Below are 26,202 nucleotides of genomic sequence, written 5' to 3' on the forward strand. Positions count from 1 at the left end.
ACATTGTTGATTAAGCCCTTATTGACGTATATATAATCAATTATTGCCGTGGACATACCCCTATGCCACGTGGGGTGAGGAGGAATATCGTCAACAAAAGTAACATTCAACATTTGCAGACTTTGAGATTCAACAAAATGCAACCATAAAGCCAATCTAGACTTGTCATGAGTTGGTTCCAGACAATGTAAATTGAGGTCACCTGCTAGAATGACATATGGCACTGATTTGTCAACATAGATTAAGTCCATTAAGTTATTCAAGTCTTTCATAAAAGCATGATCAGATATACCAACTGGGTTCCAATACATGTTAATTAAAACATAAGTGGAGCCACCAGCTTTGAGTTTCACAGCTTGTAGAAAGGGATTAGGGGAAAGACAAGTTTTCAGAGGAAAATGAAGGAAGTTGTTTAATTGCAATGAGCAGACCTGAAGTCGGTCTTCCCAATTTTTTCTTAAGAGCGGGATTTAGATATAAATCATAATTGTCCCAGATTGGGAGATCAACAAGCCATGTTTCCTGCATCATTAATATATCGGCGTTCATAGTGTTTTTTTTTTTGTAAGATGGCTTAGTTAGTGCATGTCAAACTCTCTGATACATGTACAAAGCATTTTGGTCAAATCCTTTATATTTGACTCAGGATTTTTTGACATATCACACTTACTCTCAATTAAATCTGATCGTGATACAACTTCTGGAAGTGATGTGGTCGATGAATTTATATTAAGAATAAATCCTAAATCGTAAAGTTGTCTTTTGGCAAGCCAAATTGTGTTCAAGACAACTCGTGAATTGATCCATACCTTCACTGAAGAGAGTGAATGCTCATTATCAAATTCAACTAACTGCAAATCAAACGAATTAATGTCTTCTAGCGCAGGAATCTCTGAAAATATTGTTAGTATAGATCTGTGGTTCAGATCATATTGCACACTCGGAGGAGGCCTGCAAACTATGGTTAAAGAATATAAAGCAGGTCTTTTGGTGTTTGCTTGCAATTGTTTTTTCACAATAGTTGATTGAGGTTTTACCTCGGCAACAGATGATGTTGCTTGATTAGAGACTTCACTAGCTTTCTGCAACGCTAATTGGAGTATATGGAGAAATTGTGATGGTAGTGTCACCAGATCACTACCCTCTCCAGTCTTCGTGCCCAGTTCCTCAACAGTTTTCAGCGGAGGGGGAGCGTGAGATAGAAGACTGTTCTGGGGGTGTGATGTTGAGGATGAGCTCAGGTTTGTTTGGTTTGTGTGATGTTGGATTGAACATAGATCAGGAACTTGACAAGAACTAGATCGTAAAGGTAACAAAGGAGTTGATTTGGGTGCATTAGTGCCAATGGGTATAGAGAGAATTTTATGTTCACTCTTCACCTGTTTTGGCAGAAGGCTAGTGGCAAGGGATGATTTTATAGAAATTGTATGCTGCTGAACTGAAGTTTGTGTCGTATCTGTTCTGTCTTTATGCTCACAACAATTTAGAGTTTTTTGGGATGGTTGCCTATTCATGTATTCATCAACAGCATGTCTAATTTCTTTCCTTCTTAGTTCAAGTGCCTCTTGTGTGGGTCCATCAGACTGACCTACACATCCTGCCTTATCTGCTGAGGGGGCAGTGGTAATCTGTGAACTTTGAGCTCGATCCATGTCAACCGCTACCGCTAACAGGTCGTTAAGAGGAGTATAAGATGTAACCTTCTTTAGGGGCCTAGAACCCGCAGCATCTTTCCGAGCTTGTGCTTGCTGCTGATATTTTTTTGCAATAGCATTAGAGACTAACAGTTTGCCTTTTTGCGTGTTAGTGACTGCTTTGATGAAGTGTTTAGTCTTTGAAGCACCATTGTTTTTTGGAATGGACATGTTTTTTGTTTTCTTCGCATCAAGAAATCTAACGTGCTTCTGTTTATCCGACCGTGTTGTGTCAAATAGTGTGTAAACAGGTGACTTAGCTGAAGGCTCTGAATTAAGTTGAGGGTCAGCCTGCAACGCCTTAACAGTACTGTGTAGCCCCACAGGTTGTCTCTCCTGGATCGTATCTAGTGAGTTAACAATATCTTTGGGGGGCTGGGTGAGTACGGCCAAAGGTCCAGTTTTAGTGGAAGGAGCCGTTTGAAATTTGTTCTGAATAGGTTCTGAGAGGTGTGGAAGTACAGGGTACTTATTCTGCAGAACTACAGGTTTTATAACGGAAGGGCTCAATACAAAGTCTGCATGGCAGTCAGTTTGTGTAGCTACATTGGCAGAGTTTAATTTAGGTTTAACACTGCTAGAATGATGCTGTTTTTTTTAATTTCGTGGCTTGCATAAAGGCGGATTGCCATGCTAATACTTTTTCTATTTGTAGATTCTGATTTGTCAGTTTCAAATCAAGGGTCTCGAACAGTTTGGCCATTGATTGGATTGCCAAATTTACTGAATTTAAAGTAATTTCTAGTAAATTAGGCATTGGTTTGGCCTCTGCTTTTTTAGGGGTGTTAGAGCCGTTGATGCGCGGGTTGCGCGGCGTTGGGGCCATATATGAGAATTCTAAAGCCGAGCGTGAGTGATTGTTGCTTGAAAATAACTCAGGTGAGGCAGAAAGATTTTGTATAGAAGAGTGAGATAGGTGAGAAGGTGTAACATTTTCTTGCGGCAGAGACGCCTGCTCACTGATTGTGCCATAAGTATTTACTATAGTTTCTTGGGCAGGAGCTGTAAATATATTGCCCAATATGACACTATCAGTAAGTGACCTGTCTGAAATGGCAGTTACTGCGACAGGGGTAACGTATTCATCAGCATTGAGACACTCACTTGGAATGCCAACGCTGTTAGTGTTCACAATTGTAGGTGTAGAAAGTGGTGAATCGGGAATAAGCAGAGGAGGGATCACTGCTGATATACTATTGCAGGTGTTTTGCATCATGTCAGAGTGATCTTTACAAAACTGACGAATGTCAGTGTGCCCTGCAGATTTCAAACCCCTCTTACTTAACATATGAGATTTTCGTGCGAGCGGGGTTGAAGTGTCCGTGCAACTTTTGGGTAATCTCTTTGAGGCATGCACATGTGGCCTGTGCTCATTAGTACCTCTTGTTAATGGTCCCATGTTTGGCATTCCTGATTTTAAGGTCATTAGGACGCACTGCATAATTTAACAAAAATAATACTTACAGAACGCATGTCTAAACGAAGATCAACAGAAATAAGAGCATCCAAACGTGATGTAGAGGTTAAATAGTTAAAAAAAAAAGGCTGCAAACAAACGGGAAGAAAAACAAAAAGAACCGCAATCGAGCGGAGCTTCACCGGTGCTTGCGCGATGGATCACGGTGCACAATACAAATATGAGTTTAAAACCATAAACCAGCAAAAGTAGCAAACAGCTAACAATACTTTCATGTACTTTACGTGTGCGCGCGCGCGAGTGCGCTGGGCACGCTATTTTTGAATTCAAGTGGGCGGGATCAAAAAAAGGAAGGAGGAGTCACTGGCCCAATCAAAAGGGAGCTGCAAACAAGTAAGAGAGGGGAGGAGTTTAGTTCAGCCACCACTAAAGAAAGAAGTCAATATACATTTACGTTCCAGTAAAGGAACTTAAGTCACTCTCACTGTTTTTTGCTTTGATGGAAAGTCAGGCAGCTTCCGTGTGTCTTTGTAAAGACGTCCGCTTCGTGTGCATTTAGAAAAACAGCAGAGACACGAGCGAGCAGGTTCTGGAAAGGAAAGCACAGAAGTCCGTAGTGTAGTCAGTTTCACCAGCGTTCTCTCACAGCTAACAGTACTTTCATGTACTTTACGTGTGCGCGCGTGAGTGCGCTGGGTACGCTATTTTTGAATTCAAGTTGGCGGGATCAAAAAAAGGAAGGAGGAGTGACTGGCCCAATCAAAAGGGAGTGTTTTTTTTCTTTGATGGAAAGTCAGGCAGCTTCCGTGTGTCTTTGTAAAGACGTCCGCTTCGTGTGCATTTAGAAAAACAGCAGAGACACGAGCGAGCAGGTTCTGGAAAGGAAAGCTCAGACGTCCGTAGTGTAGTCAGTTTCACCAGCGTTCTCTCACAGCTAACGTATTTTACATATTTACATGAGGAAGCCATTGGCCCTGGGTCCGAGTGCCCCAGGTCTTGCCCTAACCCTAGAAGTGAGGACTTCAAGTATAGGAGTACAGGTCGAATTCAGATTCTTGGAGTACCTCAGGAAATTACATTCTAGGACCTTAGAAAATCAGAATATTAGGAATGTAATGGAAGAATTAGCTAGAAATTCTTCTTCTTAAATGTATCCCTGGTACAAAGAATGCTCCACTTTATGCAGAAAGTGGACCCTAGATATTAAGCTTTTCAGGGGTTTTTGATCACTAGACGACATCTAGAAATTAAAGCAAGAAAGCTAGAACGCGATCAAGCCATGAATAGTATAATAAACCTCTGTTCACTGAGACATTTAATGATGGCACATAGTACTCGCATGGAAAATGTCTTGGTGAGCTCCCTTCGGTCACCTAGTCAAAGATGTATTCTAGCTATGATGAGATGAAATGTCTTGCTATTAAAGGGTTCGATGTCATGGGAATTTAAGACTAGGTTATTGTAGCTGTAGTAGTGGTGTGATCGAGGATCTAACTCATTTTCTGCTTATTTACACAGAATTATTACATCTAATAAGGCAGTTGCTGAGAAGGCATTTTATTTCTAATATTAGGTCACTCTCGGCTGCAATGGTGTCTTGTTTTGACGTACATTTTATAACTGAGTTATGTGAATATGTCTCCACTTAAACCTTTGCAAAGAAAAGGTTCATTAAGTTTTACTTGCAGGAATTTTTAAGGTGCTTTCAGCACATTTTGAGATAACAAGTGTAATATCACTTGTTTTAATGTGTATGGTGAGTTTATATTGTAAATGGCGCAAGATGAAATAAAGTACTGCAAGCAAGCAGAACTGTCTAATTCATGGTCATAAGAAGGGAACTAAATTCCTTATTGATCATTTCTTTTCTGAAATAAATATTGTAAAAAGAGACATAATAGTAGGAATTCATGTTACATTTTTTAATTTTTTGGGGATCCCACTACAAGTGACCGGACATTTTATCGAGACTCGAAGAACCACATGTACCTTGCATTATACGTTTCTGTAGCCATGGACTTGTCCAGGAGCACCTGAAAACACGTATTTAGCATCAAGTAATCTTATTCATCATCTTGAATAACAATTACAGGGTTTATAAATGTTGTAGTGCGTCCCCTCACATTTTTTTCCATCACGGAATCGTTGACCATTGCAGAGACATGGGGGATTCCCTGACCCTGGGGAGGGAAAGGACACGCTCCAAAGGGAAATAACAAATCTTTAAAATTCAGCCAGTGAGGCTATGCACATTTCTGCAATGCTCTAGAAAGTTCGGTTTCGTACTGGATCCTAGCGTTCACAAGCTTGAGCTCAGGCTTGTGAACCAGTGGGGCACCAATGTCCAAGTGGAAGCGAGAAACCAACTGTTGCAGTAGCTACTTTGTTGAATGCAATAAGGGGCACTGTACTTGCTGGGCATTGTGTCAGTCATGTCCAGCAGACACATCAAAGTCACTAGACATTGTACATGTGACCTTTGGCCATGCCCTGGGCTCATGAAAGAGCCTCAACGTTCACACTTGCAGCCACTTTGCCCAGGCACCTTAAAGAGCCCCAATGTCCAGTCGACAAAGTGCCCAGTCTGCAGATCGAGAGTTTAGCCTGAGAATCAAATCACCAGATCTGATGTATTTTCTCCATCATATATGTCCTTAGTAAAAATCCTTGCAGTGAGAATATGCAGATCCCCAGGTGAAGTCAAAAGACCTAGAACGCAGGCAGCCCAAACAGGTTAGGTCCATCTATCCTATTAGATTTGCTGTTATTCAATTAACGTGCTACATACTCCTGCATGGGTCCACTGACCAATGAGCGAACCCAAATCAATCATGTTCTGCAATGCCGGTATGCAGGTTCACATTGTCCTACAAGCTTTCTTTTTATGACCACTTTTTAAAGGTATTTCATGAAAACTGCTGAATGGATTTTCAAAAGAAAGAGTGAGTAAGTGGGGGCCAGATTGCAGCTTCTCATGAAGGTTTGGTGAAAAAACATGCAGTCATTGTTGATGTATGTGATGAAAAATACCCTCTGGGAATGTACCTGGGAAATAAAACCTGTGGGTGATTCATTATACCTTGGGCACCACCCCTATGGTCAGAACCTCCTCAAACTTCCCAAACAATAACTCTCTCTACATCACTACATAACAACAAATATGGGAAAGTTTACACAAAGTGAGTTTTGGCAAGTAGCAGTGTAGTATGAGTTAAGGTTTGATTTACCACGGTTTAATTTGAGAAATATTACATTTTTACTGTTTGCAGTAATCTTAAAATTGACCTTTGCAATGTGTGTAGAATATTTTCTCTCCTTAATGTTAACACCCTCTAATAAAGCAACATTTCCTGCAAATTTCCTCTATTTTGTACAGTAATGTAATCTCTGTAGAACCTGCATGTTTATATTTCCCATATAATGCACTTTAAAAATCGTGTATTTTGTGTGTCTGGTAAGGCAGGTTGGTAGATTCCTTGGCAAGTTTCCTGCATGCCTAAATTCAGAAAATGCCCAAAATGGCATTTGTGTTTTGCATTTCCATCTAGGTTTTAGATGTTGTTGTTCTGTTTTCTAACTCCCAATAGCCAGGCAAGTGTGATCGCTACTTCGGTTCGCGTAACTTTGTCTTTTCTACACGCTGTACATATGCCCACATAAACAAGTTCCTGGCTGTATGTGTGGGTTTACACATGCATTTTTCATTTTTCCAGCTCTACTGCACACAACTGAAATAGGTACATTTTGAAAAGTGGGTAACTCAAACTCCCTCCCCCTTCAGGTTTTCAAAATGTGCGTTACATGCAAAAATGTCGCATTGGGTCAAGCAGCATGCCAAAAATGTAAGTAGTCAATATATAGATGTTTGTCCCAAAAGCTTGTCTTCAGGGGTGTATGGAAAAATCTTTTGCAAAAAGCATGTTTTTGAACATCTGTTTGATACGAAAACATTCATCCAAGCTCATCAAATGTATTGATGTGTACTACTGTAAAATATGTTTGTATACTTCTGTTATCTTGTATCTTTCGTGCTATGTTGTAACATGTACCAAAAATTTCACACAAGCGCCCATATGTCTGACAGCCCAGTGCGCTCTATAAACAATACAATTATTTGTCCTGATGTGGACAACAATGTTCCCACATTCCCTTACATAACGCGACAATCTATAAAAAAAAACCTGTTTACAAAAACATACATTTAATGTGTATGTGTTGATTACTTTGCAGTTACAAAAGCAGTTCAGCAAACTTTGCAAATCAAGAAAGTGGACACAACATTTTAGCCTAAAGGTGTGTACAATCTGAAAATAACGCACCACAAGAATTGTTTTTCAAAATATGTACGTGAATTATTACAGTAGGTCTTGTGCTGAGCTCATACAAGCTTCAAAGATATACAAAAATGGTTAAGCCGTTTGTGGAACTGCTTTGCAAATACATTACTTTGAGGGAAGAGGAGAGAGGTGAAAAGGAAAAGGTACCCGTGAGTGGACATTAACTATATATGTTTCAGAAACTGTAACCCACTTCTAATATTAAAATAAATTCCCTGATCAAGCATTCTTAACAGTGAAGTTCCCTGATCAAGCATTCTTAACAATGATAAGGCAGGGAGAGAACTCAACTAACAAAATGAAGTACCTGGTTAAAGACAGCAGCAAATCACACTCGACCACTATGGAGTCATAACGAGAAAACGTTCTCTCTTCTAGCATAGTCAAGCATGGCAGGCCTTAATTGAAAACCTACAGCTAGCAGACTTCCAGAACACCCCTATAGAAATGCAGTAAGGGCATTTAATCTCAGCATTTCAATAACCAGCCACGTGCAGGTTCTTGAAACACTTGTGTACGAGCACGATAGAAATAAAATATCAATAGCAATATCAAAGGTGGCTAGAGTTTGGTTCAAATGTCTGAACGAACAGGCAGGTCTGGATACTGTAGTATACAGAATGCAGATACAGAGATATAATTTGGATATATTAATTTAAAGTAAAGATAAGTGATACAGAGAACCCTGCCTGCTCCGTCTCTCTCTGACTCTCCTGCTGCTCCAACCTTCTCTCTCCTGCGTTCCTTGCCGGAACTTTTAGAGAGTGAAGCCTCATGCAGCCATTCATAAGATGTAGGAAGCCAACACTACATACCACCTTCCCTTCACAAAGTTCCACCATCCACTTCACCAGGGTTGCTGTGTTCTGCCCTACGCATATTCCTTGAGATACACTAGCTTCCGATACCTACTCCCAGACCTTGAACTGAGAGGTTCACCATATGTTGTACTCGGCAAAGAAAAATCACTATTTACGTCTTTGTCACCAACCCCATCACACCTCACATCTCCAGCACACTTCCTTTCCATCCACATTTCTCTCTCCATATTCCACACTCTGCTGTCTTCTTTCCTAACCGCATACTGGAACAATTCTCTGAGTTTCAACCGTTTACTTCCTCCGTTCCTCAGAACCACAGGCACATTGATCGTTACCATGTTCCCCACTTCAGGAGAGAAACCTTTCACCCACACCATGTCTGTCATGCAAACATTTGTTTTGAACTAACTCCTGATATTCTCCACAACACTCTCTATCCTACTCACTGTCACAGGGGCTTTCCCCATCCAAGGAGGCAACACATTGATATTGGCCTTCCCTCCACCCCCGCTGAGTTCAAAAGGCGCAACCCCCATGGTGCTGAATCTGTGAGCTATCACAGATTCCCTTACAGTATCTTTTCAGTCCTGCCAATAGTCCACGCCAAATTTATGACCTCCTTCAAGACCCGGTTGAATCGTTCCACCATCCAGTTGTTCTGGGGGTGATAGATGGCACTTTTTTTAATGTACTATTTAGAATGTGTGCAGCAGTATTCCTCCATCGGACTAGATTTGAACTGCAACCCATTGTCAGTCACGATAACACTCTGATATCCTTCTCGGGCACACAATCGTCCCAAAAATTCAATCACACTTCTTGCAGTTACAACCTCTACCTACCTGGCGAGCAGAACTATCATGACCAGACAAATAGACTGCACACCATCACTCCAAATGGGGCCCAACACATTCCTGCCCATGTCCTCTTGATCTGCAGATCACTGGCAAGCCACCAATAATCAATTCTTATCCTCGGTTTGGTTTTTATGATGCCTTGGTGACACTCGTGTCCAGGTTCTAGGAGATGCTTCGGTACTCCTTCGGGTGGAACAATCTTGTCGCCCCGTTTCAGCATCCCACCCTAGATACATAGGTAATTCTACCTTCCGCTTGATGGTGAATGACCTTGCACAAACCGACATCTCGTTTAATGTCCCCTTCCCACTCCTCTCAAGGAAGAGACACCTTCAGAACCACTTCCTATTCCTCCTCATTGTCCTCTTTCTCCTCCACAGGGGTAATTTTCAGACAAAGAATCTCCGGCATAATATTTCACTCCTGGTATATATTTGACAACACAATTATACTCCTTAAGACGAAACACCCACCTCCTGATTCTGGCCGAGACCTTGTCCAACCCCTTTTATCTCCAGCAGAAGCTGGTGGTCAGTATGACATTCAAAGTTGGTTCCCCAGACACAACTTTTAAATCTTTCAGCAGCCCATTTAATTACAAGCACCTCCTTATCAATAGTGGAATAGTTCTGCTCAGCACCTTTCAAAAACCTGGAAGCAAATGCTTGGAAAGGGGGTAAAGAGTTCCGCATTGTGTTTGCTTCCAGGTTGTTGAAAGGTGCTGAGAGGAACAATCCAGAACCATGCAAAAAGTTCTATTTTCGCACCACCATAGGCTCTTGGTTTTATATCAACCTCATTAAAATAATTGCATCCTAACTCTTTCCATTCACGTTGTGGCATGATTGTATATTTGGCACCAGAATCCATCATCATTGTTATAGTAACACCATTGACAGACAGGAGCCTTAGGACTGTCAAGTTCCTCCTCTTCATGTACGACCATTGAGATACACTCATCACCACCTTCCTCATCACTGTAGTCACTGCCAATCCAATGAGTGACTGTTCCATTGTTCCAATATCACTTGGGTTGTTAGCCCAGTATGGCACACTGTCGCCTCTGAAACATCTCCTTGGGCTTCTGTGTCTCATCACTCGGAAGACTGTCCAACCTCTGGAATCCTCTCTCTTTCCTCTTCCCCTATGATTTCTGTCAACCAAAACCTTGTTTGCTGAGGGGTTGGTGCCAACGGCTGCTATAGTTTTGGCTAATCTAGATACCACTGGTTGTGGAACCACTTCAGCCTTGGTAGTCTTTCACTCTATCTTCTAAGAACTTAACACATTTTTTCTGTATTCTCCAACTCTAGCAATCCTCAAAGAAGTGTCCAATGGGGGATCATCCTCCGCCCATAATTCCAACATGACTTTACCACTGCTGCATTTCAACATGAACTGATCCCTGATCTCGTTGTCTGGTAAAATTGCAAGTACTGGACAACTTCCTAAGAACTGTAATATACTCTTCCACACTATCCCCCTCCTTTTGTACTCGTTTGCCAAACTTCTATCGTTCTAATATGGTGCTCAACTTCTTCTCATAGTGTTTGCCCATCTTCCAGACAGCTTTCTCATACTTATTCATGTTCCCACATTCACTTTATGGAAGATCTGGTAAGTCTTCAAATCGCTCCTGACCAGCAGAACCTAAGCAATGCAGAAGTAACAATGTCTTTCTCTCCACAATGTAATGGGTGCCACACACCCAATTGACATAATGTTCAAAGGACTTGATCCATCTCTTCCAGGGTAGTACTGGCTCTCCAATTTCCGGGAGAAAAAATGCTGGCAGAGGAATACTGTTGAAAGCCATATCTCCTGCATCCCTTTGCAAAGAAGTGTATATGCAGCTTTAAAACTTCAGAATGTCCAGGAGTGTGTCCTCTTTAAATATCCCTTTTTGTAATACACAATGATGTCAGCATATACCATCCACATCAGCAATACTTTTGTTCAAGTGATACCATTTATTTTTGAAGTATTGCAACGAAAAAGAGTGTTGCGGATGAAATCAAGAAATCACTGGACAAGGAGGAAGGATTGAGAGGGGTGGCTACAAAGCGTAGCATACGAAAATAAGCAGTCTAGCTGTTTGTGTAGGAACGTCTGGATGTTCTTATGTCCTTTCCTCTAGTGCCTACCCAACACATATGCAGGCTTGTGAATACCGGCACGCCGAAATCTGTAAATATATCAGTTTCTCTTTAATTATGCACTTCATATATATGCTGTGTATAACCGATCACGCACCATCAACTTCCCCGCATTTACAGACACCACTGCAGGGTAAACACGTATGGTGGGAGAGCACCGGAACTGCTCGCAGGCCTCTCCGGACAGCGTGTGGCTCAGGCACTCATTGCCAAATCTGTAGTACACAGAATGCACATATAGAGATATCATTTGGGTATGTTTATTTAAAGATGAGTGGCACAGATAGCCCTTCCTGCTCCATCTGTGTCTGACTCTCCTGCTGCTCCAACCGTCTCCCTCATGCGTTCCTTCCAGGAACCTGCAGAGAGTGGAGCCTTGCACAGCCATCCATACGATATAGGAATCCAACATTACAGATACTCACTCCACAATTAGTCCAGAGGCTTTAGGATCATTGTAATCCCATACCAATAAATTTACTGCAGTATTAAAGAGACTCACAGAAAGGCATAAGCGAGAAAGGAGTTTCAATCCACAACCAAAGCACCCCTTAAAGGTCCCACTGCACCTTCAGGAGTAAATCGCATGGAACCAAAAACACATGAAACTTTTGTTCAGGCTGAAAGTAAGCAGTTTTACCTGTTGGAAACTGCCCTTGACTCAAAAAAGGGAGTACTCTCACCTCCTGGCACAGCTTCCAATTGTAGAATGTTCTTTACTGCCTGCTTAGGGCATGGATCAGAGGCTTTTCTTCCCCTGCCACAATAGCAACCGAGAATGGCATCTAGTTTACAGGTGACCAGCACCAGCTGTTAGTTACAATCAGAAAGCTAATGTTACACCTATTGTCCCAGTCTTCCAGGCACAACTCGCAAAGTGCGTCTAGGCCCCTAGCCAATCTCGGAAGACTCCATTAGGGGGAAAATTGAGTGCAGGTTTGTGCAAAATGTGTTATTTGCAGGTCCAGGAAGTGCAATGTCCACCACGTAAAGTTGTGGATAACCTGAGTAGGGGTTAGGACCTGATCCTGGAATTATCTCCAAAACTGAAACCACTGTACTCCATGCCAATTGCTGATATTGCATCCTCAGTCAGGTCTATGGGTCCCAATAAATACAAACTGTTCGGAAGATTACAAAGAGTGTGATAAAACTGAAATGCATGACTTAAGTCCCTCACTGTTTTCAGAAGACTCAGCTTCCTTGGAATTCCTAACGTTCTTGCCATTAAAAAAGGCATGTGCTGCAGCTTTGCCTGGATTCTAAAGAAAAAGCAGGCCCTGCCTAAGCAGAAGCGCCACCCAACTGTCACTGTGGAGCTCATAGACCTTTCCAATTAACCGGCTGTCCATATCAGAAATTTTCTTTGAAACATCTTTAATGTACAGAAACAGATACAGGAAAGGAGTCACAATATCAATATGCAAATGGCTAGAGGCCTCTTGTCTATATCATCCCATTAAATATAGGTGTTCTTTGATTAAGTGCAAGCCACATCATCAGCCATTGATTTCATAGAGGTGGGGTTTTACTCAGGACACAGACAAGCCGCAAGCCTCTTAGTGGTAAAAGTCAGCTCTATGTACAAAATGTACAGATCCAGTTCTCTTCACTATGATGCACAGAGAGACCAGTTATCCTCAGTCTCCAGCCTAGGAACCCAACTGACATTCACACAAAGCATTCAGCAACATTGTCCTAATCAGTCACTTATACCCATGGACCAACATTCTAGCAGCATTCATGGATGGCCAGCAGAACTAAACATTCATTCAAGTCACTACACCTCTCTTCCTTTTAGGCAAACAAAACCAATTGCAAACTTCTCTTTCACACAACATACAAACCAGACACATTGGCTCATGTATGCTCACAAACCAGGGTGGGCACTCAGACCAGACTACAACAAAATACAAAACACTGTGGAAGTACACTTCAAGCATCCAGGGATACCACTGGCAGGCAACCAAGGGGCACACATTTCAAACGGGGCTAGCATAATGTAACAAAACTACTACTTCTCTGCAACAGTACAGGGATGAGTATTTGCTAAATTGACTCAGACCCACACTACTACTAAACCAGCACTAATCACAGTTCTATAGGTGAAACATGCACATACTGACAGGAATACCACCTTTGCCTCATAGGGTAGCACCTGGCGAGGGCAGGCTATACTTCTCAGGAGGGGTATAAGCTGGTACAGAAGAAATCCAAACCACATGAATACTGTGGTACCAACATAAAACAATACCCAACTAAGGTCCTATAAAAATACAATTTTGAATTAAACAAAAATGCACACAGCTAATAAAAACACTGCTAGCTTACCTCTGCATGTTTATGAGTAACAGCTGAGGAGAATGTTCGTGAATGCTTTGTGTGAATGTTCTCAGTGTCAGCGGGTGCCTGATCTGGAGAGTATGAGGATTGTCTGTGGGTGGTCTCTGTATAGCCTAGTCAAAAGACAGATTATTCACACAAAGGCTACACCAATATTCTTCTGAGCTATCACTCAAACACATGCATCAACAGTCTAGCAGTATTCATGGATGCCCCCAGGACCAGGCAGATATTCAATCAAGGCCGTACACAGTCAACAGTCCGGTGGAGCTTAAAGATTTCTGAATCCATTCTATCCGTTCATCTATTTCAGGAGATGAGACTCTGTGAAAGGGAAGTATGGATTAGAAAACTGTCTGCAGAAGCAAGCTAGTAATGTGACACAGAACAATTGACCTATCACCCACCCTCTGCACATGTGATTAACTGCTCTGAATAACTGAAAGAAACTTGAACTGACAGGTGTTCACCTTTTCGGTTGTAGACATTTATTTTACCAGTAACACACGCTGGAGACCAAGTAATAATACTGGGTCACACAACCGCTCTCATATGGGGCCCAAGATGGGCACGTGCATTGGCTTTTTTAGTCTAATACATGTGGATTGTGGCAACTGCTTCCTCACTAAGGATTATTAGTGATAGCTTTTTGTTTGAACTACTATGGATAAATTATTTTTGATATGAATCAGAAAGACTCATCTTCCTTTCTCTAAGAAGTATGGTATATTATGGATACTTGAACATATTGTCGTGAATCAGATATAAATACATGCCCATCTTGGGCCCCATATGAGAGCGGTTGTGTGACCCAGTATTATTACGTGGTCTCCAGCGTGTGTTGCAATTATACGTCCGGGTGTCTCCAGACTTGTCACAGCCAGCTCCTTTTCAATTGGATGTATATTCTTTTTTGAAATATTTGATTTTTACTTGAATATTCTGAACATTTCTGAATACATGGTGGTGTCCACTCTCTTCTCTGTTTATTTATTTTACCAGTGCCTGGCTTGTCTCAGGGACTCACTGATTCGACCATAACACCCCAGGTCCTTATATCATTTTGCTGGGTCCCCATGTGAGCCTGATATTTATTTTATTTTAGCATGTATATCAGCACACAAAACCCTGTGGCATTTAGGCTTTAATAAAGGGCACAGTGCATTATGTAAAGTGCAAGAACATGCATATGGGTTACAGGCAAAATAGGTGTGTGACTACAGATTGGCAAAGCCTCACCTCATGATATCTGAAATGTTCAAGATAGGAGTGCCGGGAGTACAAAGCAGACCTCTCTCAAAGTATCTGGCATTCAAACGTTCCATTTCAGGCAGTTCCTGATCACTGAAGTAAAGAGTCCTGCCCTTATTTGACGATCCAACTTGAAAACTGACAGCATTATCTGGCTGTGGTCCCACAATCTTAAACACTCCCCTCACCACCACTCCAGGTGTCCTATTGTGATAAAACCTTTCTTTTAAAGGTCCTAACTTCAGATTTGAAAGTGATGCCTCTTCCTGCAAAGCATGGCTCACCAACACGTCGTATTTTCGGATTACACACATCAGAAGAACTCCATTTCATAGTTATAGTGCTCACATGTAAAAAAGCATTACAATCTGCATTTCCTCTGTAACCACACCTTAGGTTCCAACATACCATATCACTAACTTCTATTATCCACCTACATGCTTAATTAATGGTAATAGCATCCTGGCTCTTCACCCCATATACTTGTCCTTGGTCACAGACGTCTCCAAAAGGCAGCACTTTGCCAGTCAAAACTAAGTATAATGGCTGTTAGTTCTATGATGCCTTCCTCGCGGGACTCATTTATGTGCTGGAGATGGAGTTTCTCAACTGCGCTTCCAAATTGTACCACTAGGACATTCTTGAAAATTTGCATAAGAAGACTGTCTTGGTGAATCAGCAAGATGTGCATATATTGTGGTAGTACTTTTGTGCAGTGCTTCGATACCCTGGAGGGAATGGGCTTACGTTATTAACGACCACAACATAAACTAAAGAAATTCCCTGCAAAAACTCTAATAATGCAAATACAGTACCTTTAACTATAAAGGAAGAGCCTTCTTCTGGCAGGTATAATACAACTCAAGCAAAGACTTTGGTGGTAGCAAATCAAACTACCAAATTAGTCTGATAAAGGCATCAAACTTGAAAAAGTTAATCTAGTTTAAGAACTGTACCTGTAGTTTAACAAAGCAATCAGTCTACTTTTTTAAACATTTTCATTTTAGAGTTTTGACAACTTCACCATCACTGCAATGGGGAGAGTTTGGGAGATTGTTGCACAACAATTATTTGCACTAACAAATACATTAAAGAAGCTGGATGAAGATTATAAACACTTTAATAGCTGGTTGTGATATAGAACCTAAAAAGAAAGTGAAGACCCTAGGCGTCGTCTTGGATCAGAATCTAAACATGAAAGCACAAATAGGCAGCCTGATGATGTCTACGGGATATCACACTAGACTGCTGGCTCAATTTAGGCTCTACATCTCCCAAACCAACTGAGACTATTGCTGCGTCAAAGATTGGCTATTGAAGTAGCCTTTTAGTTGGAGTAACCAATACCGATATTCCCCGACTTCAGACACTGCAAAATAGTATGGTTTGGATCATAGTGGCCTAAAAGAGAGAGACCATGTGTCGGAGGCCAGGCGGGGATTGCATTGGCTCTGTGTTGAAGCTAGGATTCAGTTTCGGCTGCTGACTATTATTCATAAATGTCTAAAGGGATTGGGCCAGCGTTACTTAACTAAAGCACTCAAAAAAAAAATCTAATACCAGGACTTTGAGGTCAAATAACACAAACCAGCTACAAATTTCCAAATGCAATATCACCCAGGTCTTTAGATGTGCGTTCTTCATGGCAGCTCCTAAAGCATGGAATGATATTCCCCCCGGCCTTAGCGATATTGATTCAATAGCAATATTTAGGAAAAGGATTAAGACGCTGCTTTTTAAATAAAGTTTGTATTCTGCCATTTGTCTCTGTTCTGGGCATGGTCTTTGTTGTGCCCTCACGCCTCCGGGTTTTATGGTGCGCTACACAAATGAATAAAGTAAAGTAAATAAGAATTAAAAACTGATTAGAACAGATCCAAAACATTTAATATATGTTTCTCAAAACATATACATTAATGCTAAAGGAATGCAAGGGTGAATGCAAAGTAAATGGACCAGAATGCAGAGAGGTGCAAACTTCAATTGCAATTCTCAGGCCATGTCCTACAGTGTTGGAGCTTCTCACATTTAAAGTCTACTATTGCACTGGTGCAGAAAGCTTTAGACAGCACTCGCAAACAGCCTGTTAACCTGAAAGAAATGCATAATCATGTGTACACTTGTATTAGAAAATAGGACATGCAATTTGATATTACCTGAATTCCATTAGAGAGGACTTGTTTTTGTGGTAGTTCTGAAAAGGTAGAGCTAGTTGTAGTTGAATATGTATAAGTTAACTGGGGAATAAGAATTGTCTGTTTGTTGGCAGCCAGAGTTCTCAAACACGGGACACTATTTTGCCCAGAAATGGTAACTATTGTAGGTAACTGAGCAGTGACTGAAGGTACAGCAACACTAATTGGATTGGCACTTGGTGGTTTCACAATTAACACTGGATCGGAGTCTGTAACACTGCTGTCCGTTTGCTCTTTTTTCACACAACACAAGTTCAAGGGTTCTTCTTGAACAGTATAAACACTGTTATGGTGAACACTAGTTATTGTGGATCGTTCAGACAAGTCTCCAAGCTGCTTTGGTAGCGATAGGTCAAGAGGTTCTGCTTGAGGCTCTACATGTACACCATCAGATGAACACACATTTGCGGGAGAGTTTTTCAATGAGGAAAGGTTTAGTGGTGATGGAGAAGGGGTGTTACCTCTTGAACCAATTTGAGTTAAAGTTTCAACAGGTAAAATCTGGGTTTTCATGACATTAAGTGTGTTTTCAGAATCTGTCTCAACAGTGGGGTGTTCATTTTTTTCAACTGCAGACACATCAGAGTTATTGTCTATTGAAAGAGCTTCTTTATCCAGCTGTGGTGAAGATGTACGCGAGGATTGCACCGAAATGTCTCCAGTTTGCATTTTCTCAAACCATTTTTTCACTACATCTAGAGGAAGGTTAACAGAATCTGCAATTTTGGAAAGTTCTTCAGCACTTGGCTGTGCATTCAAAGCATAGTAAGCTTTTAAAAGAGACAACAGGTTTTTTAATGGCGGCTGGCTAGGAGTCAGATTGCTATCCTCGGGGTCAGATGAAGCTGGAGAGACAGATTTCTTGGCATCTATCCTGCTGGGTTGAGGAATCTTAGCGGGGCATTTTAGATCAAAGGGCTTGAGTTCATTAAGTGCATCAACTTCTTCTGGACAATCATCACAATGCAGGCAAGTGCTATCATTAATACCCCCTTCAATTTTAACATCTTTCTCAGCTTTAATGGTAAGATCCTCTGGCAATTTCTCAATTTTGCAAACGTTGACGGGAACACAAGTTTCTTTTTTGAGATTCTGAGGAACAATTTGAAATGTACTAGGTTGCTCCAGGCTATAGTTTATTATAATTTTGGTTGTACCATCTTGATCAATTAGAGGAAGACTAATTGCTGAAATGAGCGAATGACCACCTTGCTGTATGGAAGCAGAACCCAACGTTCCTTGTTCTTTGGATGTAAGATGAGCATGATTATTCTCCAATACTTGCCTAATCACGTTGCTATCTACTGCCATTTTTAAAACATTCTGTATGTCACTTAAGTTAATGCTAATGGGGGATACAAGACCCATGGTAGGCAGAACAACAGCTTGTACCAAACCCTGAGAACTGGTGGTCTGTAATGTGGTCCCACCACTAAAAAGTCCATTTTGCAATGGAGTAGAGCAGTTAATTCCTGATGCCACCACAATGGGCTTGAATTCAAAATCCACAGGTTCAGTTTTGATTTGGTTAATTGGAAGTTGTTCTTGTAAAGGTTTATTCTCTATCTTTTGACGTATCGGTGGTCTTGTTGGGCTGCCCGGTGATGCAGACAGAGATGGTGACGAGCACCGAGAAGTCTTCAGACCTGAACGGGCTCGTCCATTCACAGGCATCAAACCTATACATTTCTTACTACTTATGTGTGAGCTGTAGGACCCAGAATGAGAAAACCGCTTCTTGCAGTTTGGGCACTCATATGGCTTTTCTCCTAGGAACAAAAGAAAAAAGAAAAAATTCAAATTCTCTTCCCACAATCGCATTTTAACACTGGAAAAATAATGCTGTACACATGCTCACATTCCCAATATTGGCATAACAAGTGGATAGATTATTTATACATCTTATGTCTGCATTGTTTATTTCAAATGACTTATTCCCAACCTAAACCATATGAAAAAGCTGTCAGAAAGGTAATGTCCTGTTTGTAATAAATGCATCATCTCTGTGCTACCAGATTCTGGTAGAATCTGCTCAATTGCTCACAATAATATAATTGTTCAAAAGAGCACAATCCTCAGTGACAGGATATTTATACGTATTGTTCAAAAGAGCACAATCCTCAGTGACAGGATATTTATGAGTATAAACTTCATCTCACTTGGCTAGTAGAGTTACATGCTCAGCCTCATTGCAGCCTTTTATGTTTCGTCCATCCCACTCCACATCAACTCCCACTTTAAAAGGCTTTTGATTCACTTAATTATTAAAATTGGCCATCCCAAAGAAAGGCTTGTTTCTGGCAAGTCGGAAAACCAACAGAAGGGAGCGCATGATAAAGATCAATATTAATATGAAAATAAGGGCTACTTTGAATACATCCTGGGAAGGGACTACTCTACAGAGTTACAATTAAGAGGTGGGGAACAGCTTTAGAGAAAATGAAGAGCATCACCCAACCAAATTGGTGCATTCTTTAACTTCCTTTCAGATTACGGAGGTACAGAAAGCATGTGGTGGATTTCAGGGGTACTTGTAAAGAAGGCTGAATTTCCAGGTGTATTTTAAAGTTGAAAACATAGTTAGAAAAAACACAAACACATTGATCCTGATAATGGCAATAGAATGCCTTGCTCCAAATCATTCAATGCCTTTAGTTCATTGTCCCTTTCAGATAGCCACACAAACTGAACACTGAGAGGAATGTAAAGAGAACCAATACATAACATGCCCAAATCCAGATTCAGAAAGAGATGTTCGAAATTAAGACCACACTTGGGTGTTTCTCTTGATTGGGTAAAATACATTCTAAGTGCACAATCGAACACCAATAGTGAGATCGTCCTTTGTGAATGTCATGTAAGCAGTAACAACTGTAACGCTTAGGTTAAGGTCTAGATCAGCCACGTAAAACACAAACCACTGATCCAGGGAGGATACAATAAAGTAACCTACAGACAGGAGAATGCAAACCCATTCCCAACAACATGTAACAATGGAGCAACGGTTCACAGTCAACCTGTGAATATATTTTACAAAATAAATGCTTACATTTTTGAAAAGCCCTAAAATTCAATTTGACATCATTTCTTTATGCTTACAATATAAGACATGCATTACTCGCCGTAATAGCATTTCTGATGATTGTATCTGCTTATATTCACCTGCTGTGCATATGATCCGACATCCAGTGGTAACCGCGGAGTATTGCATCTTGTCTTTCGGGGACCGAAAGGGGATGTCGGCATAGGCGTGTCAGTAACACTATCCCTATCGTGACGTGTGTAGTACCCAAAATCCCTCAAGCGCCGAGGTCCCTCCGATTGTATTTTTTCTGCCATGAGTGAGCCCAAGGCTATAGTGAGCGAGTACATAAAGAGAGAAAGTAGTAAGACGTCTATGTTCCTTCCACCCCAAGCGGGGAGGTAGGGAGGGTGCATGTGAATATAAGCAGGTACAATCATCAGAAATGCTATTACAGTGAGTAATGCATGTCTTCTGATGCTTGTTAACCTGCTTAGAATCACATGCTGTGCATAGACTAGCGAGCAGTACCCGAAGTTGGAGGTGGGTTGTGAGAAGGAACAGTAGAGAAAAGATGTCTTAGTACTGCTTGTCCCACCTGAGAATCAGACCTAGAATGAGTGTCTAGGCAATATTGTTTTGTAAAGGTGTGTACAGAACTCCAGGTTGCCGCTTTTCAAATGGACTCAAGAGGAACATTTGCAATGAATGCCCCAGTGCCTCGAGTAGAGTGTGCTCTAGGCTTGAAGGGCAGTTATCTCTTCGCACGAGTGTAACATAGTGTAATGCATTTGACAATCCACCTTGAAATCGCCGATTTAGAGACAGGATCCCCTTCTCTACCAGCTGCCACTGAAACGAAGAATTGTTTAGTCTTCCTTAGTGGTTTAGTTCTTTCCAGGTAAAACATGACTGCCCTGCGCACGTCTAGTGTGTGAAGGCTTCTTTCGGCCATGTTAGTGGGGTTCTGGAAGAAAGTGGGTAGTTCGATTGACTGGTTCACATGGAACTTTGAAATGAATTTAGGCGCAAACCTGGGATGTGTGCCAGAACAACCTTATCTTTGTGGACTGTAACGAAGGGGTCTAATACAGACAGGGCCTGTAGTTCGCTAACTCTTCTGATAGAAGTGATAGCCACTAGGAAGGCTGTTTTAAAAGTCAGATCTTTCAGACTTGCTTTATGCATAGGCTCGAAGGGAGCTCCCATGAGCCTGGTCAAAACCACATTCAGGTCCCACCCAGGGGCTGGGTGAGAGATGGGAGGATAAATCCTCTTGACCCCGTCCATAAAGGCTTTAATTACTGGTATTTTCCACCACCATACTTTTTGTTGTGATGTGGTGTAGGCTGACAGAGCAGCCAGATAAACCTTTAGGGAATTGAAGACTAACCCCCGAGTCCAGCAGGTGGGTTAGATACAACACAATGCGTGAGGGTGAGCAATCGATGGGATTGACGCCCTTGGAATTGCACCAGATGACAAAACGTTTCCATTTGCTGGCATAGCAATAACGTGTATTGGGCTTTCTCGCTTCCCTGAGTATGTCCATGCATCTCTGAGGGAGTTGCAGGTGTCCAAACTCTATTAGCCAGGCTGCTAAGTTCAGAGTTTGTGGACATGGGTGTAGGGTCTCCCCCCGTCCTGAGACAACATGTTGTACGGGCAGGGCAGCTTGACTGGTGGGGAGAGGGACATTTCCATCAGGTGAGCAAACCAGGGTTGGCGGGCCCACATGGGGCCACCAGAATCATGGTGACTGGTTCCTGGAGAATCTTGTGCACTATCTTGTAGAGAAGGGGAGTTGGGGGAAAACCGTAGACAAATTTCCCCGACCAAGTTATCCAGAGACCGTTCCCCTTGGATCGGTTCTGGGGGTACCTGGAGGCGTAGTCTTGGCAGTGGGCGTTTTCTTGAGTAGCGAACAGGTCGATCTCTGGGAAACCCCATTCTGCAAAGACGTTGGACACAATGTCTTTGTGCAGTCGCCATTCGTATTCTTCTGGCAGAGGAAAATCTCTGCTGAGTACGTCTGCCAGACGATTGAGTTCCCCTGGAACATGTTGGGACAACAAAAACATCTTGTGTTTGAGAGCCCATATCCAAATGTTTTGGGACAGCTTGGATAGCCCTGGAGAGTGAGTGCCCCCCTGTTTGTTCAGGTAATACATTGCTGTAGTGCTGTCTGTTAGGATCAGTACAGTCTTCCCTTGAAGGTGCACCTGAAAGGCTTTCAATGCTTTGAACACCGCTAGTAGCGCCAGTAAGTTCATATGGTTGGACGCTACTTGAGGGGACCAACTCCGTGTGCTGTCTGCTGAAGCAGGTGAGCCCCCCACCCCGTGAGAGATGCGTCTGTCGTGAGAGTGGCTTCCACTGCAGGGGTGGTGAAGTTTTCCCCTTAAAGAGGTTTTCTCTTGACCACCACTGCAGAGAGAGAACGAGGGCTGGCGAGACAACAGATCTTCCCATTGTCCGCTGGCAAGACACCACTGGCTGTTGAGCCACACTTGCATGGGACGCATGCGCATGTGCAGCCGTGCGCGGGGAACCAAGTATATACATGACACCATCATCCCCAGCAAACGCATTGCTGGCTCCATATTGAGGAATCTGAGAGAGAATGTTCTGAACCCTCTCGCTGGAGGGGAAGACAAGGCCGTCTTCTGTCCGAATTAGCGCTCTCAGAAATTGTTTTACTTGGCTGGGGACTAAGCTGGATTTCTTCTCGTTGATTGAAAAACCCAGGCTGAAGAGGAGATCTACTGTTTTTTGGGTGTTCGAAAAACAAGCGTTGAACGAGTCCCCCGTAATGAGCCAGTCGTTGAGGTAAGGGTAAATTGGGACTGATACTCTGCGCAGGTGTGCTGCTGCCACTTCCAGGACGTTGGTAAACACCCTTGGCGCCGAGGCGATGCCGAAGGGGAGTACTTTGAACTGGTAGTGTTTGTCCTGGATCATGAACCTTAGGTATTTTCTGTGCGCTGGCAACATTGAAATATGAAAGTATGCATCTTTCATATCCAATGTTGCCATGAAGTCCCCCTGTTTCAGCAATGGGATCACCTCCTGCAGTGTTACCATGTGAAACTTCTGGGGTTTTATAAATTTGTTCGCTGGGCGCAGATCCAGAACAGGACGCATGGTGAGATCTTTTGGGTACAAGGAAGTACACTGAATAAATACCCTGGTTTACCTGAAGAATAGGGACGGCTTCTATGGCGTCCTTTCCCAGCAGTGCTTCCACCTCTTGGATCAGGATCTCCAGATGGTTCAGTGAAAGGCGCTGTGAGCACGGTGGTCTGAACTGTGGAGGTCGGGCGAATTCCACACAATAACCGTGGGCGACCATCTTTAAGACCCACTGATCCCCTCCCATACCTTGAGGAAAGATGTTAATCGACCCCGACCGGGGAGACCTGGGAGGGGACCTGGACTTGGTGGTCATTTCTGACCAGAGGTTGTGGCTCCTCTGGGATTGGGGCCTCTGCCTCTACCTTTGCTGCGTTTCTCACCCCTTAAGGGGTAGTAAGTAGGGCTTCCGGATGCTTGATTCGTGTTGAAGTTACCTGTGCCGTAGTTGTTCTCGAAAGGACCGGCGAGAGTTGTTACCCCTCTGGGAGGAGGGTTTTTGTGTAATTTGGTGCAAAGACCTAACAGTCTCGTGCTCCTTCTTGGCCATCTCCAACGCTTCATCAACTGCTTTCTCAGAAAGGTTAGTCTCTTCAATGGGTTTATTAATGAGGGAGGCCTGAGTCTCAGGTCTGAAGCCCGATGTAGGCAGGCATGCGTGTCTTTTCAGAAGAGTACCTTGTGCAAGAGACCTGCCTGCTGTTTCTGCAGTGTCCAGGGTGTTCTTCACCACATTCTGGTTAACTAATTTTCCCTCCGAAACAATGGTGAGAAGCTTTGTTCTGGCGGGTTCAGGAACCTCCTGGAGGCCTTCTTGAAGTAAGTTCCATTGGGCATCAGCATAGCTTGCTAATAACATAGTATTATTAGCAATCCGAATGGTGTATGCAGCTGCTGATGTGACACGTTTGCCCAGGGCATACAACCTTTTAGACTCCTTGTCCGGTGGTGATTCTCCCATGGCAAGGGGTACCCCTGCCCTCTTTCGAGTGGTAGTCACTACCAGTGAGTCCGGGATGGCGTGCCCTTTGATATACAGAGGGGCGGTAGGAGAAGGCCGAAATCATTTTTCGACTCTCGGGTTCACTGTCCGTGTCTGACCAGGTGTGACCAAAGAGGGAGGTACCCGTCTCTTAATAGGGTTAAGAAGGGGGATGGATTGACTCGCCGGAGGTTTTTCTTTAATAATATCCTCCACGAAATCCTGCTCCGGTACCGCCTCTTGAGGGGCTATTTTGAAGAATTCTGCCGCTTTTCTCAACATGGAGTTGAAAGTCACTTGGTCATTCACAGGGGAGGCCTGGCGAGCCAGGGTGGACGGAGGAGACTCTAGGCACAAAATATCAGAGTCCTGATCTTGTAGTGTCCAAGGGTTTTCACCTTCCTGCTGAATTTCCTCCCAGTTGTCCGTCGTATCCTGTTGATCCTCCTCATAGTTTGAGAAAGGAAGCTTCCTCTTCTTCATTATAGATGTCTCTATAAGTATCCATATGGATAATGTCTTCTTGTTGGAAAACCTGAGACTGATCTACTTGAAATTGGGGGTTAGGGTCTACCCGAGCCCTTTTCGGGGGCGGATGATCAGAAGAACTGATAATAAGCTCCAGCCGACCCATACTACCCTCACATTTTTCTGTAGTCCATTTAGAGGACCCAAACGGGCGTACGCGAGGAGAAGTGACATCCTCTGCACTGTGGTGTCGACGGGAACCTTCAAGGGGGTCGGAGAGAGGCTCTTGAATATCTACGTAAGCCTCATCGGAATCGGGAATCCCATCCGCCGAATTGTTTTCCGCGGATTGACCCATAACCTTAGGCGGAACCGGAATAAGGCCCACTGCCACTGCGATTCTTCCGATGCTATTTTCGATAGGTGCCGAATCGTCGTGAGACAAAAGCTCTGATTATTTGTCAGCAGTAGAAATACTGTCCGCGCCACCAGGAGGTTTAGCGGTCGGGTTTCCGGGTAGAGGCCTAGCCAGAGTTTTTGGGCCTACCGAGGCCTTGGCAATCGTCGAAGCGTCGGATTCCCGACTTTCGACGTGTGTAGGTTTTGGAGTAGCCCCCTTGGTTAGTTTTGATTGCCCAGTCGCAATACGCTGCTGCGAATGCGGGGAAGGCTTTGGATCAGAGCAATCGGGGGAACCGGCGAAGACTTTGGCGGCCCCGTTGGCGCTTTCGCCTTTTTCAACGAAGGCGTCGAAATTGGCATAGGGGTTGTGTGCTTAGTGAGATGCGCTTGTACGCCCCTGTCGCAGGGATGTGGTCCCTGTAGCAAGACCAGAGTCGAGCCTGGAAGGATCAGGGACGGGTGTGGCGGATCTAGAAGTGTCCGCCTCAAGGTCTATAACATCCGCGTTGAACGTTTTGTCATCCGAAGTACCCTCGTCACTTTTTGCTGGTGTGGGGCAGGGGGGCTCCACGGGTGACATAACGTACGCAGCCCACTGCTTTACACAGTGCTCTTTAAGGGTCTTAGGCCAAAGGAGTTTGCATGCTGCACACTGCTTCTCGTCGTGCTCTAGGGGGAGACAGGCGTTACATGTCCTGTGTTCGTCCTTCCAAGGATATCTGACCCTACACTTAGGGCAGAATCTAAAAGGAGTCCTTTCCATAGGGAAAGGGAAAAGAGGGGAAAGGAGGAAAGACATACTAAACAATATGGCCACCCTGACCCCACTCTCCCTACTATATAGGTCGGCCAAAGGGCCCGACCATGTGGACAATCCGGCCGCTGGATGTTAGGCACCGAAATCCACAGCCGTAGACGATTCCCCCGTAGTCTTCGTCGAAGATCTAGTTATTGGCGAAGTCACTTAACGGGGAATAAACCGACAATTCGGTAAAGATAAACAATGTCTCTAGTAAGAGCTCTGCTATAGGGCGACCAGTTATCTGTGTGGAAAAAAACAATCTGAGGGACCTCGGCGCGTGAGGGATTTTGGGTACTACACATGTCATGATAAGGATAGTGTTA

At 43.1% G+C, this 26,202-nt stretch overlaps 1 protein-coding gene across 5 annotated transcripts in view; it reads right to left on the reverse strand.

The window, feature by feature from the left end:
- ZEB1 (zinc finger E-box binding homeobox 1) overlaps nt 1-26,202 on the reverse strand; it is a 648,143-nt gene that overhangs the window by 15,899 nt on the left and 606,042 nt on the right. For all 5 annotated transcript variants that reach the window (XM_069648076.1, XM_069648074.1, XM_069648073.1 and 2 more), the window contains one exon: nt 17,033-18,840. In XM_069648076.1, coding sequence (XP_069504177.1) covers nt 17,033-18,840 — 1,808 coding nt within the window. The remainder of the gene's footprint in view (nt 1-17,032; nt 18,841-26,202) is intronic.

This window comes from Ambystoma mexicanum, chromosome 2q (assembly GCF_040938575.1).
Source record: "Ambystoma mexicanum isolate Mex_15411 chromosome 2q, UKY_AmexF1_1, whole genome shotgun sequence".
In the NCBI taxonomy this organism is placed as follows: domain Eukaryota; kingdom Metazoa; phylum Chordata; class Amphibia; order Caudata; family Ambystomatidae; genus Ambystoma; species Ambystoma mexicanum.